The sequence below is a fragment of the Stomoxys calcitrans genome, chromosome 1, assembly GCF_963082655.1.
Source record: "Stomoxys calcitrans chromosome 1, idStoCalc2.1, whole genome shotgun sequence".
NCBI lineage: Eukaryota > Metazoa > Arthropoda > Insecta > Diptera > Muscidae > Stomoxys > Stomoxys calcitrans.
Genome location: NC_081552.1, coordinates 15,566,201 through 15,584,089, shown reverse-complemented (window position 1 = coordinate 15,584,089; position 17,889 = coordinate 15,566,201). Strand labels below are relative to the sequence as shown.

The following is a 17,889-nucleotide window of genomic DNA, read 5'->3' as shown; positions in this document are numbered from 1 at the left end:
TGATGACCAATTTTGGGGGCAAGTCTTTGGGGGACGCCTCATCCTATAAACTCTCCTTAAACCAATGGCAATATGGGGTTTAAATAAATGGTATTTGAGAGAAACAACCTGAAAATACCTCTAAATCGGACATCATGAGAATATTGGGCTGAAATAAAGGCCTTTAAGAATGAGGGACATCTTACATTCAAACTTAAATGATATAAACCCCTTCAAACGAATTCGTAGTCCAATAAATCCAATAATCATATGGGATTCAGATAAAGGCATTTATATTGTTATACTATTAGTCAAAAGATATTCATATACTATTTTCGTAGTATGGTAAAATTGCAAATTTTGCCCATGAACATTCCACTAAGGAACAGGGGCAAACTTCTGACATATTAATGAGTGCAGTCCGATTCAAGTTAAAGCTCAATGATAAGGGACCTCCTTTTTATAGCCGAGTCCGAACGGCGAGTCGCAGTGCGACACCTCTTTGGAGAGAAGTTTTACATGGCAAGTACTTCACAAATGTCGCCAGCATTAGGAGGGGAAAACCACCGCTGAAAATTTTTTCTGATGATCTCGCCAGGATTCGAACCCAGACGTTCAGCGTCATAGGCGGACATGCTAACCTCTGCGCTACGGTGGCATGGTATTCCACTAAAACCTCTTTAATTGTCGAAAATAAATATTCAAAGGATAGTTTTGTTTCATATAAAGTAAAAGAAGGCACAGCGGAGCGGGCCCGGTGCAGCTATTTTTCTATAAAAATTAAATTTGTAACACTGATTTTGGTAATAAAATTCAATGATTTGCAAGCGTTGCTCGTTAGTAAGTCTATTCATGATGAAATGTCAAAGCATACTGAGCATCTTTCTCTTTGACACCATAGCTGCCCCACCTAAAATTAATTTATGCTGTATTTAGTGAGAAGGTGTTAAAGGGGGATACGAGTGTGTGGTGTGGTGGCCAATGTAGAGATGCATTGTGATTTTAATCAAACTTCGATATGCTATCAAATTGTGTAATTTTCGTTTTTGAAGATCTTATTATTGAAGTTTTATTATTTTAAAACAATTTGATACAAAATCTTTAAATCGCAAAAATAAGATATTTTAAATGATAACAAACAAGGTCAAATGGTCAAAATCAAGGTCAAGGTCAAAATGTAATCAATGGGTAAGTCTTATTCTTATACCCTCCTCCGCTGCTATGGCGCATGGTGTTATAAGTTAGTGCATTTGTTTGTAACACCCAGAAGGAAAAGAGATAGAAGGAGACCCATTGATATGCCTACGGATTGACTCAGGATCACTCCTGATTCGATTAAGCTATATTCGTCTATCTGTCTGTTCATGTTAAATTGCGTACAAAGGACAGATCGTAATTTTTATCCGATGATCTTTAAATTTGGTACAGACACTTTCTTTGGCACAAATTCGAATTCTATTGAAAATGGAAAAAATTGGTTCAGATTTGGATATAGTTCCCGTATAGTTGTTCGACCGATTTTGACTAATATTGCAATAATGTGGTAATTTCTTAATGGATTCATACGAAATTGGGTTCAGAAATCGGTTCAGATTTATGGGTCGATTATGGAATGCAACCCAAATTTAGTTGAGTTGCCAACGGGTAAATTTGTTTTAGAAATGTCCATTTCTGCATTGAATTGCATACTTTTTATATTATACCCCCCACCATAGGATGGGCGCATACAAAACTAGTCATTCTGTTTGTAAGGCCTCGAAATGTTTGCATAAGACCCCATAAAGTATATATATTCTTGATCGTCTCGGCGTTCTGAGTCGATTAAGCCAGGTTCGTTCGTCTGTCGAAATCACGATAGTGGTCGAACGCATAAAGCTAGCAGCTTGCAATTTTTAACAGACGCTTATTATTGATGTAGGTCGTTGGGGATTGCAAATAGGCTATTTCGGTTCACATTTAGATACAGCTCCCATATGAACCGATCTCCCGATTTGACTTCTTGTGTCCTTACAAGCAGCAATTTTTGTCCGATTTGGCTGAAATTTTGCATGTGGTGTTCAGTTTCGAAAAGACCAACATTCGTGCTCGAAATATGATACGGATTGTTTAATAACCCATCTTAAAACATCCGCCGAAGTCCATCAAACTGGTTCAGAATTAGATATAGCTACCACTATGTTCGTATAGGGTAGGCGTAGGGTATTATACAGTCGGCTACGCTCGACTTTTGCCTTTCCTTACTGGTTTTTGTTTAAATTTTCCTCCTAAAAAGCACACATTTTTTTCTTATCCTTGCTTTAAGAATCATTTATGAAAATTGTCCTTTCAAACTCATTAGGTACAAATGTTGAAAACCCCAAAAAGTGTATGCTTTCGCTACACGTTGGCCTTGTCCTTGCTTATCATTGTCTACTGCAGCAACAGGAGGTTAGTATTCATCCCCATTTTCCCTAAAGCCATTAACAGCTTTTGGCTTTGCGCGTGTGTTAGTGGGAGTTTGGTGAGGCCTTGTGTTATTATGACATACGAGTATTATATCGTTAACCATGCATTTACCTGCAATTAATTGAGAGATGGGGTAACTTTTGTATGTCTTCCTCATTTGTGGTTTCACTACCAAATCTTTAAACTGTCCTAGCTCGACAGTCATGTACTTTGGGTCTGGACTCGCATTTGGACTCTAGGACACTCATTTCGGCCATGTTGTTTTACGTCCTCTCCAACCTGTAGCGAATGTACACCAAGAAACGACCATGCATTGTTATGGTGTTCCTTTCGGAATATTTAACAGCCTTTGATGTTGCTCATCATTTGACATGAACAATTTTTGCTTGTATGTTTAATGGACAGAAACCGCATATAATTTGCTCTCTATTCAATGGAAATGGAAAAAGGTCATGTGGACATGATAATGTGAGTTATGCCGTGTTGTAGTCAAATGAATAGAGGGAGTTGTTGATTTTGTGGTTTTGTGGATTTTTTTCTGGCAAGAGTTGCAATGTGATGGCCTTAGTGAGATAATTAATCTTTGCAAGTACGATTTTTATGGGAAACAAACCAGTTGTACATTATGACTGTAAAAGATTTAAAATTTAAATTACGAAAAATTTAAGGCAACATTTTCGATAAAAATCAAAAATTTGTGGTTTTGTGGATTTTTTTCTGGCAAGAGTTGCAATGTGATGGCCTTAGTGAGATAATTAATCTTTGCAAGTACGATTTTTATGGGAAACAAACCAGTTGTACATTATGACTGTAAAAGATTTAAAATTTAAATTACGAAAAATTTAAGGCAACATTTTCGATAAAAATCAAAAATTTCCACACTTTATTTGTTGCTTATATACCCTCCACCATGGATCGCATTTGTCGATTCTTTTCCCGGCATCTCTTCTTAGGCAAAAAAAGGATAAAAGAAAAGATTTGCTCTGCTATTAAAGCGATATCAAGATATGGTCCGGTTCGGACCACAATTAAATAATGTTTTGAAGACCTGTGTAAAATGTCAGCAAATTCGGATAAGAATTGCGCCCTTTAGGGGCTCAAGAAGTAAAATAAAGAGATCGATTTATATGGGAGCTGTATCAGGCAATAAACCGGTTCAGACCATAATAAACACGTATGTTGGTCATGAGAGGATCCGTCGTACAAAATTTCAGGCAAATCGGATAAGAATTGCGACCTCTAGAGGCTCAAGAAGTCAAGATCCGAGATCGGTTTATATGAGAGCTACATCAGTTTATAAACCGATTTGAACCTTATTTGACACAGTTGTGGAAAGTAAGAATAAAATACTTCATGAAAATTTTCAACCAAATCGGAAAGGAATTGCGCCCTCTAGAAGCTCAAGAATTCAAGTCCCCAGATCTGTTTATATGACAGCTATATCAGGTTATGGACCGATTTGAACCATACTTAGCAAAGTTGTTGGGTATCATAACAAAACACTTCGTGCAAAATTTCATTCCAATCGGATAAGAATTGCACACTCTACAGGCTCAAGAAGTCAAGACCCAAGATCAGTTTATATGGCAGCTATATCAGGTTATAAACCGATTTAAACCATACTTAGCACAGTTATTAGATATCATAGCAAAACACGTCGTGCAAAATTTCATCCCAATCGGATAAGAATTGCGCACTCTAGAGGCTCAAGAAGTCAAGACCCAAGATCGGTTTATATGGCAGCTATATCAAAACATTGACCGATATGGCCCATTTACAATACCAATCGAACTACACTAATAAGAAGTATTTGTGCAAAATTTCAAGCGGCCAGCCTTACTGCTTCGGAAGTTAGCGTGCTTTCGACAGACAGACGGACGGACGGACGGATGGACGGAAGGACGGATGGACGGACGGACGGGCGGACAGACGGACGGACATGGCTAGATCGACATAAAAATTCACGACGATCAAGAATATATATACTTTATGGGGTCTCAGACGAATATTTCGAGTAGTTACAATCAGAATGACGAAATTAATATAGCCCCCATCTTATGGTGGAGGGTATAAAAATACAAAAACTAAAATTAAATTAAAACAAGTAAAAACATGTTAAGTTCGGCCGTGCCGAACTTTGGATACCCACCACCAAAGATATAATAATCTTCCAATTTTATTATAACTCCATTACTATATCCATAGTTATATCTATATAAGGGCTGGTTTCCATTATATTTTATTCAGGTCCCGAAAATTCGAATACAAGTAACAGTTTCAGGCAGGCAAATCAGACAAGATATCCCCTTTTTATGAGATTAAGACCCTAAATTAGAAGATCGGTCTATATGACAGTCCGATTTGAACCATATTCAGGTCGAATGTCGGAAGGCTTAAAAAAACTCGCTGTTTCAACTTTCAGTGCAATCTCGTAATAAATGCAGGTTTATAAATAAAGGTTTTATGGGTCTTAAAATCATTTATGGGCATAAGACCCTTTATCGGCAGATCGGTCTATATAACAGCTATATCCAAATATGGTCCGATTGGAAATTGATATTTCGATGTGTTTAATTTAAATTTTTTAAGATATAACATTTAGAAACAAGGTTTGAAACTAAATTGTTGGCAAAACTTTAAAAAACAAAACTTTTGACAAAATGTTCAATATAAATGAAATTTTAAAATTTTCTGCAAAAATTATAATTTGACATGAGTTGCTACAAAAACTAATGTTTTAAGGTGTGACAAAATTTCTATAAAAATAATATATGGAAAAAAAAAATTTTGAATAGAACCTGAATTTTTAAAAAATTATCCACAAAAATTTAGTTTTGACAATAATTTCCCGAAAAATAGAATTTTGAAAATATTATCTATAAACCTAAACATCTTGCAAACTTTCTAGTAAAAAACATTAAAAAAATTCACCCCAAAAGATATCTCCCTCAAAATTCAACTTCTATGCTCTTGCTTTTGAAACTCCAAAGAAATACCAGCAAAAGTGATTCTTGATTAAATATTGACAAAACCACAAACCAAATGCAATTATCACTCCAAGACATATGAATATTTCATAAAAATTTTAGCATAAATAATGAGAAACATTCAATAACAGTGAAACACTAAAGAAAAATAGAAAAAAAACAAAAAGAAACATAACAACAATAAATAAATCCTTCCAATCCTGTTGCATTCGACAAGGACAAATAAAATATCTAAATACGCCCGCCTTCATTCCCCAACCTCTCTCTCTCTCTCGAGTTGAACATATTAAAAATTTTCAACTCAACGTGTTTGTGATAAATTTGCCAAAATATTTTCACAAATAATGAGTGGTCTAGGTCCAGCTGCATGCTGGCTCGCCCACAAACGCATCGAATCATGGTCACGCATGGCCAAGGAACGTGTCGGTGCGGTACGCAAGGTAACCTTAGATCGCAACTCCGAGGATTCGCCATCGACATCACAGCAAAGTAACAGTACAACAAATAATGCCAGCAGTAACAGTGCAACGACGGGATCAACGGCCCAAACGCCACCATTGTCACAGCCAATGACACCGCCACCATCGGCATCGTCAATAACGTCGAACACTAGTGGCATATGTAGTGTAACGGATAGCTATGAATTGCATACGGATTCGGAACAGGTGATTAATTGAAAAATAATAATAATTAAAAAATATTATAAAATTTTAGAAAAAAAATTGTATCAATATCTCATTGCATACTTCAAAGGTTTTAAAAAAACCACCATAAGCAATCAACACGATTCTTTTGGCTGATAAAAATTGAATTTCTAGAAAACAAAAATATATTCCTTCAAATATTAGAAAAAAAACATTCTTATGAAAAGTCCATAGTCCTCTTGAGACGTGCTTTATGCGTGAACCAGGCCAATTATTTAATTTTTGTATTTTTTTTAAAAATTTCAAAGTCAATGGAATAAAATCATCTTTTCTCTCTCAACGCTCTTTTGAGATATTTAAGTTAATTTGAGTGACTGATGATCGAGAAGAGATCCACTCATTACCCAGTTTCTAAAAAAGCAAATTTCCATTCTTTGAAGATCACTTTCTTATAGGAAATATTTCCGCTGGCAGGGTTCCTCTCCTCCTCCTCCTCCTAGAGGATCGTTGATGAGGATCACCTTCTTTGAGCAGATGATTCCTCTAGTCGGGATCTTCACCCTGGAGGCTAACATCTAGCCAGAGGAAATCTTCTTCCAATAGAATATCATTTCCCCAGAGAATATCCCTTTAAGATTGCATCTTCCCAGATAATAGCATATCTAAAGAGGGGACCATACCCCATTCCTCCCCCATTTTCATAATTTCTCTAAAGGGGATCATCTTCCTAGAAGAGATCATCACCCTAAAGGAGGTAAACTCCTGGAAGAGATCATCTCCTTGGAGACGTTCAGCGTTATAGAAGGACATGCAAACCTCTGCCCTACGGTGACCAACAAGATCAGCACTCTAAATAATACTTTCAGTGTAGATTAGATCTTCTCAATTAAGTAAATCTTTTGCTTAGAGGAGACCTAAGAAATTATCATTTATCTATAGGAAATTAGACGATATCATTTCTATACAAAGAGTTGTCTTCCTTAAGCAGAGCGTCCAAAGTGGAGATCATCCCTAAAGTGGGGAGAATCTCCAAAGTGGAGATAGTTTCCAAAGTGAAGATCTGCATAGTGGAGATAATATCAATAGTATAGGTCACCCCACTAGAGGAGATACTCTCCAAAGCGGAGATCATCTTCAAAGTAGAGATCATTTCCAAATTGAAGATCACTTCAATAGTGGAGATCATCTCCGAAGAGGAGATCACATCCAACAAGGAGATCATGTCCAAAAAGGAGACTATCTCTAAAGTAGCGATCACCCCCATAGTGGATATCATCTCCAAAATGAAGACCATTTCCACATTGGAGATCACCTTCATAGTGAAGATCATCTTCAAAGAGGAAATCAACTCCAAAGAGGAAATCAACTCCAAAGAGGAGATCATGTCCAAGGAAGAGACTATCTCCAAAGTGGATATCATCTCTCATGAGAAGATTATCTCCAAAGAGGAGATCATCTTTCGAAGAAGAAATCAACTTATCTTCAAGGTGAAGATCATATCCAAATAAGAGATCATCTCAAATGTTAAAATTACCTCCATAGAGGAGATCATCTCCCAAGAGGATATCATGTATAAAGAGGAGACCATCTCCAAAGTGAAGATCATCTCCAAAGTGGAGATAATCTCCAAGGTGAAGATGATCTCCAAAGTAGAGATCTTCTCCAATTTGAAGATCATCTTCACAGTGCAGATCACCCCATAGTGGAGATCACCTCCAAAGTGGAGATAATTTCCAAAGTTGAGATAATCTCCATAGAGAAGATCATATCCAAAGAGGAAATCATAACCAATTAGGAGACTATTTACAAAGTAGAGATCATATCCAAAGAGGAAATCATCTTCCGAAGAAGAAATCGTCTTATCTCCAATTTGGAGATTATCTTCAAAGTGGAGATCACATCCATAGTGGAGATCATATCCAATGAGAAGATCAAATCCAAAGTGGAGATCATCTCCAAAGTGGAGATAATCTCTAAAGGGGAGATAATCTCCAAAGTGGAGATAAACTCTAAAGGGGAGATAATCTCCAAAGTGGAGATAAACTCCAAAGTGGAGATAATCTCCAATGTGGAGATCATATCCAAATTGGAGAAGTAGATCTTCACTTTGAAGATCATCTCCACTTTGAAGATAATCCCTAAATTGAAGATCACCTCCATAGTGGAGATAATCTCCAAAGTGGAGATCATTTCCGAAGTTAAGATAATCTCTATAGTGGAGATCATCTCAAAATTGAAGATCATATCCAAAGTGAAGATCACCTTCTAAGTGGAGACCACGCCCAAAGAGGAGATAAACGTCCAAAGAAGAAATCATCTTATTTCCAAAGTGAAGATCATCTCTGGAATATAGATCATCTCCAAAGTTGAGATCACCTCCATAATGGGGATCATCTCCAAAATGGAGATCATCTCCAAAGTAGAGATATCCTCCATAGTGGAGATCATTTCAAAAGAGGAGATCATCTCCAAAGGGAAATCATCTCCAATGGCGATTTCATCGTAAAAGCGGAGATCATCTTTGAAGATGGGATCATTTTATCTCCAAAGAGAATATCATCTCTAAATAGGAGATCACATCCATCTAAACAGACAATGTAGTATGTAGGAGATCATCTTCTAATGTAATCCAACTTGGTAAAGAAAATATTCTATTTCAGTGAGTTTTTATCTCCATAGGAGGCCATCTCCTTACTGGAGACAGTCTCATTAGAGAATATCTGCACCCTAATTTACTAATAAACTGAAGTAGACATCCACCTACGAATTTTGTGTAACGAATAGCATATATTTCTCTTTTGAGTTTAATAGAGAGAAAATGTATCCTTAATTATTTCCTAACAATGTTTTGTCATTTATCTTTTTTCAGGAGGTGAATTTTACAAAAGAGTCACAGCACATTCATCCACAAGCAAATCTTGGTTCTTCACAAAATGTTAACGCTGATATTTTACGTGGCCCATCTGAAGCTTTACACAGTCCTATGCATTTACATCATCAATCACGTTCCTTTCCGCCAAGACTACAAAGGACCCCTTCAATATCAAGCCAATCAAGTGTTGACAGTGCACCATCTAGGCAATCGGTGAGTAAAGGCATAGAAAAGATAAGTTATGGCGATGCCTTAAAGACTCTGTGAGGTGTCTCCCTGTTGTATCGATTCTTTGCTTTCATAAATTTCCATTTCGTTCCTAGTGTCATCGCGGTTCTTCTCCACAAATACGCACATTTGGCCCAGATGGACGCAGTTCATTGCCCACCGAACCAATATTTCCCTACTATGTAAGTATTTTTCTCCAAGAACTTAAAAATAAATGTTTTGTTTTTAATTTTTTCCTTCAATCTTTAGCTCTCCCGTACCCCCAGTCCTATGCGTACCATATCACTGGATGCCCGTGCAGCCAGCCAGATAGCGGCTGAGGTTAGTGATTTGCGTACTCCCAGTCCATCGCAGAATAGCTTAAACTCACTGTCCAGCATACCTAATACCACACTGACTTCTCCACACAGTGCAAAACATGGTAGTCGATGTATTTCACCTCTACTCATACCACCTAGGATACAACCAAATGTAGATCCTAATTTGGGACCAGCTTCGCCCTTGGGTGCCATACAACCGGATTTGTATAAAGGACCTGATGGTCCAATAAATCTCAATGCTCCAGAAAACAGTCCAGCCTTGGGAAGGCTACATTTGAGAGTTAAATATGATTATCATTTATTTGATCTAACTGTACATTTGATTGAAGGTAAATATTTAAAAGCCTAGAAAATATAAGAAAATATATCCAATGGCCCTTTTTATATTTAAGCTCACAATTTGTGCCCTATTGAAGAAGGTGGTTTCCGCGATCCCTATGTACGTCTCTTACTTGAGCCGGAAGTGGATAAACGCAAACGTCAAACGCTTATACATCGTGGTGAATCCAGTCCATACTTTGATCAACATTTCAAATTTCCTGTTTCTAGAGATCAACTGCAAGGCAAAGAGTTGATTCTGCAGGTTTTAGACTATGATCGCTATTCTCACAATGATATAATAGGAGAAGTTAGAATTTCCATAGACAATTTGGACTTGTCAAAATCAGTGGAGGTAATGCATAATCCAAAATCTCTCTGGGAAATCTCTCTCCTTTTAACCCATTTTGATTGCTTTCAGATCTGGGGCGATCTGCTGCGCACGAAAAAACCTCCTGAGGATCGTCCTGAATTATTATGTTCCTTGAATTATCTACCACAAGCTGAACGTTTAACAGTGGTCATAATGAAAGCCAAAAATTTGGATACCATCCAGGAAACCTATGTGAAGGTAAGTATACTGCGGCGGATTCTCCTTAAAATCTTAAAATTGTGCGTTCTTTTGCCATTTTCCTTGCAGTTATATCTAATACTGAATGGCAAACGTGTCAAAAAGCGCAAGACTAGCATTAGCAAATCAGAAGATCCCACACATCCCACCTGGAATGAACCGTTCACCTTCAATCTACAATCGTCATATTTGCACAATGCCGCCATTGAGGTATGAAAAGTTAAAAGACTTTTTAAAACCTAGGCCCATTTAAAAAAAGGATTATTGATCTTCTCCCAATTAAAGATGAACCCTCTTGACAAGATCATCTCCCTAGAGGAAATTATTTCCCTTAAAGATTTAAATTCACCAAAAATCACTTCTCTCTAAGTGAAGTGATTTTTGGTGGTGGTATGGTCTTCCAAGATGAATCAGAGCAGATCATCTTGGAAGACCATATCAATATCAGCTCTCTCGAAACGATCATCTCCATAGAGAGATTATAATTTACGAGGAACCATCTCTTAATAGGAATTTTCAGATAGAAAAGATATCCTAAAAATAGATTATTTGCTAAAAGGAAATCATCTCCCAAACTACGATGATATCTAAAACAGATATCATATCCCCAAATGAGATCATCTTCTCCAATGAAGACCATCTCTCTAAAGAAGAAAGAAGGAAATCATCTCCATAAAAGAGATTATCCCCCTAAAGCGAGATTATCTCCATCGAGGCGATCCCAATAAAAAAGACCACCCTCAATCAAGGATATCACTATTTTACAGAAAATAATATTCCCAAAGGGGACCATCTCTCCTAAGGATATCATTTCCCTTAAGGAGATGATCTCCTTTAAAAAGATTATCTCCCTAAAGGATATGATCTCCTTAAAGGAGATCATATCCTTCTCACTAAGGAAGATCATCTCCCCAAGAAGATCATCGCACCAACGTAAAGCATCTCCCCAAAGAAAATTTGACCCTCAAAGTAAATCATTTACCCAAAGCAGGTCATCTCCTCACAGGATAATATCCTAAAAGAGGTCATACCAAAAGGAAATCATCTCCCTAACGGACGAATCATCCCATAGAGTATTTTCCCAAAAAGTCGATAATATTCCTAGAAGAGATCATATCCCCAAACGAGATCATCTTCGAACAGAAAATCATCTCTACAAAGGAGATCTCTCTTAAGAAGAAAATCTTCCAAAAGGAAACCATTTCCCTAAAAGAGATAAGGAGATCATATTCTTAAAGGAGATCATCTCCCCAAAGGAAATCATTCCAAAGGAAGTCATAAAGGAGATGGTATCCCTTACGGAGATCATATCCCTTAATGAGATCGTCTCTGCAAAAGAGATCATAAAAGGATCTCATCTCCCCATGAAAGGTCATCCCCCTTAAGACCCCCACAGGCCCACTCTGTCCTCTGGCCATAATCCATCTGGTTAGTTTGATCTTCTAAATGAAAATAACAGAGTCAATCTAAGACTGTGAATAAGATCATCCTCAAAATAAGATCACCTCCCCGACGGAGATATTTCCAAACCGAGACTATGTCCAATTAAGGGCACCACTTTTATACAAAAGATTAACCACAGAAGGTTAACAATAAACGGTCATCTCCCTTAAGGAGATCACATCCTTTAAGGAGACCATTTCCCTAATGGAGACCATAATCCTAAAGGAAATCACCGCTCCAAGAGAGTTCATTTCCCTAAACGAGCTCGTGTCCCTATTGGAGTTCATCACCTTAAAGAATATCATCTCCCTAAAGGACATCATTGCCTAAAAGCAGATAATTTTCCAAGGAGGCCATCATCTCCCTAGAGCAGATCACCTCCCCAACGGGGACCATCTCACTAGAGAAGATTGTCCCCAAAGGAAGACCACGTCCCCAAAGGAAATAATCTCCATAAGGATTCCTCTTCCCTAAATAAGACCACACTTCTACAGCAGAGTATCTCCCCAAAAAAGACCATCTCCCTAAAGGGCACCATAAAAGAAGGAGACCCCATTTCCATAGAACATCATCTCTATAAAACACATCATCTCCCTAATGGAGATCATCTTCCTAATGGATATCGTCTCTCCTTAAAGGAGATCATCTTCCTAAAGGAGATCATCATTCTAAAGGAGATCATCTCCCACAAGGATATCACGGCACCGCCGTAACCAAAACGAATGACACCAGTTTTGAGATTAAGCGAAGAATAATACTGGCAAACAAATGCTAATTTCGACTAAGTAAGCAGTTTAAAAACAAATAAAAGCGTGATAAGTTCGGCCGGGCCGAATCTTATATACCCTCCACCATGGATCGCATTTGTCGAGTTCTTTTCTCGCCATCTCTTCTTAAGCAAAACAAGTAAAAGCGTGCTAAGTTCGGCCGGGCCGAATCTTATATACCCTCCACCATGGATCGCATTTGTCGAGTTCTTTTCCCGGCATCTCTTCTTAGGCAAAAAAGGATATAAGAAAAGAGTTGCTCTGCTATTAAAACGATATCAAGATATGGTCCGGTTCGGACCACAATTAAATTATATGTTGGAGACCTGTGAAAAATTTCAGCCAATTCGTATAAAAATTGCGCCCATTGGGGCTCACGAAGTAAAATAGAGAGAACGATTTATATGGGATCTATATCGGGCTATAGACCGATTCAGACCATAATAAACACGTTTGTTGATGGTCATGAGAGGATCCGTCGTACAAAATTTCAGGCATATCGGATAATAATTGCGACCTCTAGGGGTCAAGAAGTCAAGATCCCAGATCGGTTTATATGGCAGCTATATCAGGTTATGAACCGATTTGAACCTTATTTGACACAGTTGTTGAAAGTAAAAATAAAATACGTCATGCAAAATTTCAGCCAAATCGGATAGGAATTGCGCCCTCTAGAAGCTCAACAAGTCAAATCCCCAGATCTGTTTATATGACAGCTAAATGAGGTTATAGACCGATTTCAACCATACTTGGCACAGTTGTTAGATATCATAACGAAATACTTCGTGCAAAAATTCATTCAAATCGGATAAGAATTGTACCCTTTAGAGGCTCAAGAAGTCAAGACCCAAGATCGGTTTATATGGCAGCTATTTAAACCATACTTGGTACAGTTGTTGGGTATCATAACAAAACACGTCGTGCGAAATTCCATTCCAATCGGATAAGAATTGCGCACTGTAGAGGCTCAAGAAGTCAAGACCCAAGATCGGTTTATATGGCAGCTATATCAGGTTACGGGCCAATTTGAACCATACTTGGCACAGTTGTTGGATATCATAACAAAACACGTCGTGCAAAATTTCATTCTGATCGGATAAGAATTGCGCACTCTAGAGGCTCAAGAAGTCAAGACCCAAGATCGGTTTATATGGCAGCTATATCAGGTTATAGACCGATTTGAACCATACTTGGTACAGTTGTTGGATATCATAACAAAACACGTCGTGCAAAATTTCATTCTGATCGGATAAGAATTGCGCACTCTAGAGGCTCAAGAAGTCAAGACCCAAGATCGGTTTATATGGCAGCTATATCAAAACATGGACCGATATGGCCCATTTACAATACCAACCGACCTACACTAATAAGAAGTATTTGTGCAAAATTTCAAGCGGCTAGCTTTACTCCTTCGGAAGTTAGCGTGCTTTCGACAGACAGACGGACGGACGGACGGACGGACGGACGGACGGACGGACGGACGGACGGACGGACGGACAGACGGACGGACATGGCTAGATCGACATAAAATTTCACGACGATCAAGAATATATATACTTTATGGGGTCTCAGACGAATATTACGAGTAGTTACAAACAGAATGACGAAATTAGTATACCCCCCATCTTATGGTGGAGGGTATAAAAAGGATATAAGAAAAGATTTGCTCTGCTATTAGAGCGATATCAAGATATGGTCCGGTTTGGACCACAATTAAATTATATGTTGGAGACCTGTGAAAAATGTCAGCCAATTCGAATAAGAATTGCGCAATTTGGGGGCTCAAGAAGTAAAATAGAGAGATCGATTTATATGGGAGCTATATCGGGCTATAGACCGATTCAGACCATAATAAACACGTGTGTTGATGGTCATGAGAAGATCAGTCGTAAAAAATTTCAGGCAAATCGAATAATAATTGCGACCTCTAGAGGCTCAAGAAGTCAAGATCCCAGATCGGTTTATATGGCAGCTATATCAGGTTATGAACCGATTTGAACCTTATTTGACACAGTTGTTGAAAGTAAGAATAAAATACGTCATGCAAAATTTCAGCCAAATCAGATAGGAATTGCGCCCTCTAGAAGCTTAAGAAGTCAAGTCCCCAGATCTGTTTATACGACAGCTATATCAGATTATGGACCGATTTTAACCATACATGGCACTGTTGTTGGATATCATAACAAAACACGTCGAGCAAAATCCAAAATCAAAATCACTCCCTTGGAGTTTTGGTCGCCCCTTTAGCCCATTTCATTATGCTCAAATGTATATTGTCAAGAAATCGCTTGCTCATGATTCGATCTGGAACGTAGCGCTCGCAAAATATCTCAAAGTGAATGTTTCACACGGAATTGTTACCTGGTGCAATTTGGATCTGGTGAAGGAAAGAATAACCGTAGTATATAGTTGGAATGGTTAAGCGAATTCTGAGAAGTTATTGAGCATCGTACTCACGACCGTCTTGGAGGCCAACAAAGAGCAGAGGTTAGCATGTTCGCAGATAACTCTGAATGCCTGGGTTCGAATCCTGGCAAGAACATCAGAATAAATTTTCAACTGTGATTACCCCTCCCAATTCTGACGAAGTACTGTACCATTTGATATGACAGTCATACAAAAACTTCTCCACAAAGGGGTGTCGAACTGCGCCACGCAGTAATTTCCCCTTTTTCCTTACTCATGTCCGACTTAGGAAGAAAAAACATCATCTCAGAGGGTATGGTGGCGTGCTGTCCTCTGTGTAAGACTGTGTCTAATTATGCACCATTGATCTACTCAAGAGTTACATGGCTAGAGTGAAAAGAGTTTTGAACCGGCAGAAGGGAATGTAGCTATCACGGGTAGAGATGAGCTTTGGCTGAAGTTTCGTTTTCAACCACGTGCCGTGATCTCTTGAAATGAGTGCTAGAGAGCACCCCCCACTAATTGGGGTGCTGAATACGTCCAAATACATGGGATCAAATTGGTACTCACATGTAGGTTACTCCATAAGGGGATCTTGGCCTCATAGTTTTGGGTTGTGATGGCACCTGCATTAAACCTTTACACATTCGGTTCCATTAAGAATTTCTAAAATTTTACTGATTTTCTCCACAGATCTATGTTGTTTCCGCCGGTGGTGAGTCCCAAGATATTGGCAGCATTGGTTTGGGTCCCCAAGAAAGTGGCACAGGATGTCAACATTGGCATGATATGATCAATAACGCACGTAAACCTACAGCCATGTGGCATTATATACGTTAAGAGGATGTACGAAAATATACAAAAAACCACATTCCTAAAAAATTGCGCAAACTAATTTACAAAATAAGTGAAAAATAAAAATTTGTTTAACATACCGTACACATATATAAATACATAAACATATTATACATACACATATATAGAAATATATAAATAATCAAATTGTAAACTTATTGTAGGTTAACTATAAACATTTATTACCACGAACCACAACAGCATCAAAAGTATTTTTTAAAAAAAAACACAAATAGAATACACCAATTTTCAGAAAAAAGCAAATAAAAAACACATACACAAATAAAATTCAGACTTTTAAAACAAAAAAATCATTTTAACAACGCAATTTACAAAGAAATTTCAAAAAAAAAAATAATAATTAATTTTTAAACAATGGAAAAAAAATTTCAACAACATTTTCTCCAAAACTAACATTGAAGAAAACTTTTCCAAAAAAAAAAATTAATGAAAGTTTTTAAAATTGCAATTTTAACTATAAAAATTATAGAAATAAAAAATCTTCTGTAAATATAAAATTTTGACAAAATTTTCTATGCAAAAAACATCTTGACAAAATTAAAAAAAAAAACATCTTGACAAAATTTTTTATAGAAATAACTTTCTTAAGAAATAAAATTTTCGCAAATTTTTCTATAAAAATAATATTTCGACAAAATTTTTTCTATAAAAAACAAATTTCAGATTTGAAAACGTGTCTGATACCCAATTGTCGGATTAAGTGTTTGGGGGACCACCTCAACCCGTAAAACACCCTTAAGTCGGACTTACCGACCATGGCAATATGAAAGGTATTTGCGTGTAGAATACGAATCTGATATCTAGGTGTGAGACCAAGCATCTGGGGGTCCACCCCTTGCACAAAACACCCCCCAAACAGGATTTATTTACCAAATACCAATCTGATATCCAAATGTAGGGGGTTTGTTGTGTTTGGAGGCTGTCCCTCGTCAAAACCGTTCCCCAAAGATGACAAGTTTACGACCTTAGAGATATGGGGATCAAATGAAAGGTCTTTGGAAGTAAAGCACGAATCTGGTATCAATATTCAGGAAAAGTGTCTGTGGGGCCACTCCACACCCAAAACACCACCCAAACGGAAAGTATTTGCTGATCGCTGCAATAAGGGGCTCAAATAAGAGGGTTTTTAAAGTAGAACAAGAATCTGATATATATATTTTCTAGGCCAAGTCATTGAGTGACCACCCCATCCCCCAAACCGGTGATGCTTGCCGTCTATTGAAATATGGGGTTCAAAGGTATTTGGGTAGACCATGAATCTGATATCAACATTCGGCACCAACTATCTAGGGGACGTCACACCACCATAACAACCCCCAAATAGGACGTATTTGCTCACCAAGACAATTTGGGTGTTAAAGACAGTGAAGCTCGATATTCATAGTTCTTCGAGCCCAAACCCCAAGCCGGACATATTTGCTGGCTTTTGCAATAAGGAGTTTAAATGAATGCTATTTGAGGTAAGAAAACGAATCTGTTAACCAATTTTAAGGGCAATGACAATATGGGGTTCATATAAATTATATTTGAGAGTAAAGCACGATGTTGATATATTTTCAGGGCAAAGTATATAGGGGACCACCCCATTCCCCAAAACACCCCTAAATCGGGCATATTTACCGACCATGTCAATGTGGGGCCCAAATGAAAAGTATTGGAGAGTAGCTCACGAAATTGATACCCACTTTCTGGATCAATTTTCTTGGGGTCTACCCCTTACCCAAAACACCTCAAAAATATCAATTATTTACTGACCATGGCAATATGAGGCTCTATTAAAGGTATGACCATGGAACCCAATAAAACATGGCAACCCAAAACACCGCCGAAGAGTACAAATTTACCGACCGTGGCAATATGTGGCTCAAATGAAAGGTTTTTGGGATAAGAAAACGAATTTGATAACCAATTTTATGGCCAAGTTTTTGGGGAACGCCTCATCCTATTGTATATACTCCCCTTAAATCAATGACAATATGGGGATTAAATAAATGGTACTTCAGAGAAGAGCACGATGATGATATTTTATTCAA

The 17,889-nt window shown here is 37.7% G+C and overlaps 1 protein-coding gene across 3 annotated transcripts in view; it reads left to right on the top strand.

The window, feature by feature from the left end:
* Nucleotides 1-16,980, top strand: part of LOC106094806 (synaptotagmin-5) — a 448,991-nt gene extending 432,011 nt beyond the window's left edge. For 2 of the 3 annotated variants that reach the window (XM_059361032.1, XM_059361033.1), the window contains 7 exons: nucleotides 8,925-9,140; nucleotides 9,251-9,337; nucleotides 9,405-9,804; nucleotides 9,868-10,148; nucleotides 10,215-10,364; nucleotides 10,434-10,574; nucleotides 15,674-16,980. In XM_059361032.1, the coding sequence (XP_059217015.1) occupies nucleotides 8,925-9,140; nucleotides 9,251-9,337; nucleotides 9,405-9,804; nucleotides 9,868-10,148; nucleotides 10,215-10,364; nucleotides 10,434-10,574; nucleotides 15,674-15,820 (1,422 nt within the window). In that variant the 3' untranslated portion in view covers nucleotides 15,821-16,980. Of the gene's footprint in view, nucleotides 1-5,573; nucleotides 6,077-8,924; nucleotides 9,141-9,250; nucleotides 9,338-9,404; nucleotides 9,805-9,867; nucleotides 10,149-10,214; nucleotides 10,365-10,433; nucleotides 10,575-15,673 lie in introns of those variants that run through there. The other variant, XM_059361031.1, reaches the window with a different exon arrangement.
* Nucleotides 16,981-17,889: the final 909 nt, after the last annotated feature.